This window comes from Physcomitrium patens, chromosome 10, assembly GCF_059467195.1.
Source record: "Physcomitrium patens ecotype Gransden chromosome 10, ASM5946719v1, whole genome shotgun sequence".
In the NCBI taxonomy this organism is placed as follows: Eukaryota; Viridiplantae; Streptophyta; class Bryopsida; order Funariales; family Funariaceae; genus Physcomitrium; species Physcomitrium patens.
The window spans coordinates 4,711,300-4,717,565 of record NC_143419.1 but is presented as its reverse complement, the minus strand read 5'-3'; the positions used below and the strand labels follow the sequence as shown (position 1 = coordinate 4,717,565).

The following is a 6,266-nucleotide window of genomic DNA, read 5'->3' as shown; positions in this document are numbered from 1 at the left end:
AAAATTTATTATTATATTTTTTATATATTATAATATTATTATTTAGATATAAAATAAATATAATGTAAGTTTATTTTAAATATTTAATAAATAATTATAATTTATAAATTATTTGTTTAATCATATAATTATATTATATGATTTAAAATTAGAATTTATAATAGCTATATAATCAACATCCATAATTTTAAAAAATTAATAAATATTTAAAATATTACTTATTAAAAATACTATATTAAAGAATCTATACTATTTAATAGCACTATTATTCATATTAGACAATAATTACAAGTTTTTCAGATTAGCTTTAATTTTTTTAAATACTATTCTATTTTTTTAGTATTATCAATTATAAAATAAATTATATTATTGGTTATAATATTAATTACAATTATGGCTGTATCAAAGGCAGGATCATTTATTTAATAGTCTTAAAATTATTAGATTAAATTAATAACCAAATTATTAAATCAACTTATTAATATCAAATTTAAAGTTATAAAATTATTTGATACAATAAATTAGATTTAACAAAATTATACTTTGTAATAAAGGTCTATATTTTTCAATTTATTATTTGTTTTTAGAAACAAGAAAATCATTATTTGTTTTAGCTTTCTTATATCTTAGAAGCAAAGAAACACATTCAATCTTATATTAAGTTGATATTAGTGTTAAAAAATATTTGAATTATGTGCTTTAGCAAAACAATTGTCCAATTTAAGAACAAAATATAAACATTATTTATCAATTCTAATCCATATTTTTTAAAAAATGATTTGACCTCTAATTGTTGTTCTTGGAATTAGAAAACAACATGTTCGGACAAAGTTCTTCTTTCCATATTTAATTTGAGATATTTTGGCAGAAGAACAATAGAGACTCCTTACTTTTATGATTAACCAAAACCCTTACATAAAAAAATGTTGAATTTTTATTTCAGTAATTATTGGTAATTAAAATTATCTATGAATATGTTTTTTCCTACACATGTTATATCATTTTAAATCCATCTCTCTTAACTTGAATATATCACCCTCATGGTGCTTTAAATACTACAATAAATTGACATTCTAAATAAAATTCAGACATACTAAACTCTTGACATTCATCCTCCTTGGATATCAAAAAGAGGTAGTTTCTCCCACAGTTTGTAATGAGACCTGACCTCAACATGGTGCAGGAGTTGCAGCAAATCCATACACATATTTGGCTTTTATATCATGCCATGCCATGCCAAGCTGGTGAAGACCATGGGTTTGTCTCTCAAGATTAGGGTTAGGGTTGTGCTGCACTGCACTTGCAATATGGAGATGGTGACTATGCGAACTATCTGGGAGATGTAATTAAAGTTGAGTTACCACGCAGCATCGATTTCAACAGGGGAGTGTGTGTATCAGTTGCATGAAGTGGCAATTCGGCTCTTTTCGCACACCGAATTGCAGTTCTTAGGTCCGTTTGCTGGGAGCGTGGCACATGGTAAAAGATTCATGGTGGGTCCAGTGCTTTCTTACGGTTCCCTGGCCACTCGATCATGCAGCCTTTTTTGTGGTTCCGAAATCGGCAGGTCTACAATGATCGATCATGGGTTGTAGGCACACGTCCGTAGAATGTAGCAGGAAGCGGAAAAGTGGTTTCGTTCATCGTCCCTAAGAGGAAATCAGTAAAAGAAAAAACAAATTGATAAGGTTATTGATTCTAGGGAAAGAAAAGCAAAGCAAGAAGTGCAACTTCTTACAGTGATTGGAAACGACTATTTTGTTGGTGGATATTTTAGGAGCGGAGAGCAGTCGGAACAGTAGAAATGGGCATATTGATATGAAGCCTAATATAGGGTGAGTGCCCCAAGTGGAAGGACGTGACAATCCTTGTGTGCCAAAGGATTAGAAAATAGGCCGCAAGGTACAAAACGCAGTTTCGTTAATGATCCTATCATGGAAGCACATGGTGAGAGTATGGTAAGAAAATTGAAAAGTTGTCTCCCACGCTTACCTGCGGATGGATGTAGATCTGACTCATCGTGATCACTTTGGAGCGCTCTCTGGAATCCTGTAGTTTTTTTAGAAGAAGATCGAACCCCAACTTTGATATCCAAAACATTAAAATTCGTTCATGTGAGGAGTCTCCGAATTAGCAAACATACTCTATGGCAGAGGTGTAATTTGTCATCCACCTTCATCGCACACCTTCATTCGTGAGCGAGCATGAGTTTCGACATGCCCACTCCTGCAAATCGGTAGACATGTGTCGCACAGTAAATTTGCCTCGCTGTGTTGTGATAAAGCGATTCTTTGCCTGGATTTCTTGCGCATCCTTCTCTTCTCTCCCAACGTTGCGGAAGTTTGCGTCATTGTCAAGCTCTATTGTTCGGGCACTAGAAGCGCCTTATTTGCTGTTGTTATCAGCGTCGAACTGAACCCTCGGTAAGATTTGACAGGCAGATCTGGCTTTGAAAGAAGCGAGTCTGCATTGGAGTTTCAGGCTGCGATTTTGTCGGCTGGGGATTGTTTTGCGAGATTGTGTGAGTCGACATGTATTGGATCTGGTGGACAGGGTTGAGGGTTGTGGTTTCTGCTTGGTCTATTAGCAGTGGGTTTGGGAGCCTTTGCATTGCCGTTTGTGAGTTGGGTTTTGGCGCATTTTCTTCAGATATGAATCTGTAGTACAAATCACCAATCACACGTTCAAGAAAGGTGAGGATTTTTAGAAGGATGGCTGTATTCAAGAACGTTTTTTTTTTTTTTTTTTTTTTTTTTTTCTCATGGTTTTCAAGGTCTTGCTTTGGTACGTCGGTGTATGTGCTATTTTCAGTGGCGAAAATGCGGCTATTTTCAAATTCGAAAGATCCCGCCTTGTCCCAAACGGAACCAAGAGCTGTAATTTCCGTATGAAAAACGTGTCTCAACTTTAGTGCAGAGATCTAGTCAAGGTATCTGCCGCATTTCTCATCCAATGAACTTCCTCCAAGACCTTTGAGTCGAAGCTTAGATGTGCGTCGCACAGGAACTGTCATGCAAGTTTTTCGAAGGAAACCCGCTAAATTGCAATATTTTGTTTAGATTTGTGACATCTGAATTTTCAAATACTGCTTGTGTACTTAAACAGTACATTGAAGAATCGAAGTGACATGCCTCTGGTAGACACTGAGTTCACTTACTTCAATCGTTTGGTATGAGTTCCATGGTGTGTTTCCGTATTTAATAATATTCTTCCCTGAGTCAAATCCACTATCCGGGTTTTAGGGTTTAAGGTCATTTCTAAACGTGCATTTGTGTGGAGGGTCTGATCATCTCTAGTTTGGGTATCGAGCAGGTATTTGGCGTGTTTGCAGCACATCTGTGCAGATCGCCAGCATGGGTGTCGACAAGGACGCCAAGATCTTTGTTGCTGGACACCGAGGTCTAGTAGGTGCGGCTGTTGTTCGTGCTTTGAAGAAGGATGGTTATAACAATTTGGTGATGAAGACTCATAAAGAACTAGATCTTACCCGTCAAGCAGCTGTGGAAGAATTTTTCGACACGGAGAAACCAGCGTACGTCATCCTAGCAGCTGCGAAGGTGGGAGGCATTCACGCAAACAGTACTTACCCTGCAGAGTTCATTGCCGTGAATCTGCAGATCCAAACGAATGTCATCGATGCTGCTTACAAGTCTGGGGTGAAGAAGCTCTTGTTTCTGGGCTCTTCGTGTATCTACCCAAAGTTTGCCCAGGTACCCATCGTTGAGGAGTCGCTCCTGACAGGGCCTTTGGAAGCTACAAACGAGTGGTATGCTGTAGCAAAGATTGCAGGAATCAAAATGTGCCAGGTTTATCCATAACTCCAACCGATCTGCTGGTTCTTCCGCCTTACTCTTCAGACCACTGTATTCGAGAATATTCTCTTAGTAATTTCTACCAGAGCCCCTCATGTCTTGCGATTGATTGAAATGCAACTACAGGCTTACAGGCTGCAGTATAATTTCGACGCCATTTCTGGAATGCCGACAAACCTCTACGGTCCCCACGACAATTTCCATCCCGAGAACTCCCACGTCTTGCCAGCCTTGATCAGACGCTTTCACGAGGCTAAGGTGAACGGCGCTAAGGAAGTGGTTGTGTGGGGATCAGGTTCCCCATTCCGTGAGTTTCTTCACGTGGACGACTTGGCAGAGGCAACAGTATTTCTGCTGCAGAATTACTCCGCGCATGAGCATGTCAACATGGGCAGTGGCTCTGAGGTCTCAATCAAGGAACTCGCCGAAATGGTGAAGGAAGTGGTTGGATTTCAGGGGCAGCTGACATGGGATACTTCTAAGCCTGATGGAACTCCACGAAAGCTCATCGATAGCAGCAAACTTGCCAACATGGGGTGGCAAGCGAGAATTCCCCTCAAGGAAGGATTGGCAGAGACTTACAAATGGTACTGTGAGAACTACAATGTCTAGGCTATTTTATTCGGATCAACCTTGAAGCACCTGTTTTTGAATTCTTACTACGATAGATAAATTCAAGCGGTGGCTATGTGAAGCAGTGGTAGCTTTGCAGGATACTGACCTCGAGGATATTTATCACAATTCATTGCCTGTTTAGTGGGTACTGCAACCTTGTATTGTGAGGCTGTCATGGCAATTTTCTTTCTAGCATGCTGACTTTAAACTATTTACATATATGTTGATGGAAATTTTGTGATGAATTCTATTTCTTTTAACACTCCTCGTGTATGTTAATTATTGGCGTGAATATATTTAGTGTCACAGAACTGAGAATGTAGTACTTTGTCGCGTTTGTTGAGATTCGTCGACTAGAGGCGAGTGTTAAACTGGCAGGATTTATGATGTCAATTTTCGGTAAGAGTTGTAACAAAAATCTTTATAATGAAAAGCAACCGAAGTCAATTCTCTTACTTTTTGCAAAATAATAAAGTCTTGAATGAAGAAACATCAGTCTGTGCTTTTTGTTATTCACATTTATTATGATACATCTGATGTACACAAACGTCGGAATACCTTAAAGTCAACTTTAGGTTTTTCAGCTATCTCGGGGGATTATTTTTTGGTGGAGAATTTTTTTGATATGCTCAAAAAAATAAAAATAAAAATAAATGAACTGTTGCAGTGGTTTAATTGATAAAAATTACCAAAGTGGTTTTTGCATTTGACCTCTAAGCCAACACATAGACTTTGGCCAAAACCGTCCATAAATACATAGTAGACCACTACATCACATTAAACCACCACCTTCATCCTTATAAAGGATATCGACATTGGAATCTAGACTTGGAATCTTTCTTCATGAAGAATGGTTATCTTTGGGTTTGTGCAAGGGCGATTTAAGGTAAGGTCGATGGGTTGGTTCAGTTGAATGACACGGTTAAAAATATTTTGAGGTTACATGATCATTGAAAACATATGTTTTAATCAATATAACTGTTGTGATATACGTATGTGTGGACACATAAAGTAAATATTGATTTTTTTGTGGATACCTTCATGATTGTGGGGAAAAAAAAAATCGATCGGAAGACAGTTGTTTGCTGTTAATACGCACTTGTATTTTAGGAACCCTGATGTATTTGACATCCAATAACTTTTGAAAGTAATTTTTATCTAAATTTAAAAAGTTATTTATAATTAAAGAAATATTTCTGTTTGTGATGTTATTATTTTAAACCTCACAAATACACACAAATCATCATTTCATTAAAATATGCTTTAATTTTACTGAATGTGTTTTCATACATATATATTAGGAAATGCAACATACTTATAATATTGAGGTTACTTAAATATATTACAATTTAGAGAGTTAGAATTAGTGGGTCAACCAAATAGACATATTAAAGTTTTTTTTTTTTTTTTTTTTTAAAAATTTTCTTCTTTGAAACAAATTATATATTAAAGTTAAAATATTGAAATTAATTCTTAACACATTTGTTTCAAAGCTCTAGCACAGTTTCAACCTATCACAAGATTGCGTAGCACTTATATTGTGATTCATAGAGGTTTTAAACACCAAGATGTACAAGGTCTTAATATGTTATAATTTTTATAAATATTTTATAATTAGTCCAAGAGTGGAATTTTGCAAATCTATGATTTAGGTCTTATGATACAACTGTGAGTTAGCAACATAATTTTAAAGAGATGCCACAATACACTCCATGGCAATTCATACATGTGAAAAATAATTCTTCTAAAGCTTGTTATTGGTATTTTAAGAGTTTTTTAAGAGATTCTACAAACTTCAAAGATGACTTCAAACAATAAAATAATAATAATAATAAAAAA

At 35.9% G+C, this 6,266-nt stretch overlaps 1 protein-coding gene across 8 annotated transcripts; it reads left to right on the top strand.

The window, feature by feature from the left end:
• The first annotated feature begins 1,442 nt into the window (after positions 1 to 1,442).
• LOC112287991 (putative GDP-L-fucose synthase 2) lies at positions 1,443 to 4,638 on the top strand. Of its 8 annotated transcripts, none has more exons than XM_073537012.2 (4): positions 2,323 to 2,423; positions 2,812 to 2,929; positions 3,313 to 3,806; positions 3,939 to 4,638. In XM_073537012.2, the coding sequence occupies exons 3-4, from the start codon at positions 3,354 to 3,356 to the stop codon at positions 4,422 to 4,424; spliced, it is 939 nt and encodes a 312-aa protein (XP_073393113.1). In that variant the 5' UTR covers positions 2,323 to 2,423; positions 2,812 to 2,929; positions 3,313 to 3,353; the 3' UTR covers positions 4,425 to 4,638. The 8 variants fall into 8 exon arrangements, with proteins under 8 accessions (XP_090109642.1, XP_073393113.1, XP_090109641.1 ...); XM_090253515.1 differs by having other exon boundaries at positions 2,323 to 2,521; XM_090253514.1 differs by having other exon boundaries at positions 2,323 to 2,693.
• Positions 4,639 to 6,266: the final 1,628 nt, after the last annotated feature.

Bases quoted from the DNA above. Each gene is read 5' to 3' on its own strand.
- LOC112287991 (XM_090253516.1), top strand. From the start codon at position 3,354: ATGGGTGTCGACAAGGACGCCAAGATCTTTGTTGCTGGACACCGAGGT. The intron at 3,807-3,938 runs GTTTATCCATAA...ATGCAACTACAG, and splicing joins CAGGAATCAAAATGTGCCAG to GCTTACAGGCTGCAGTATAA.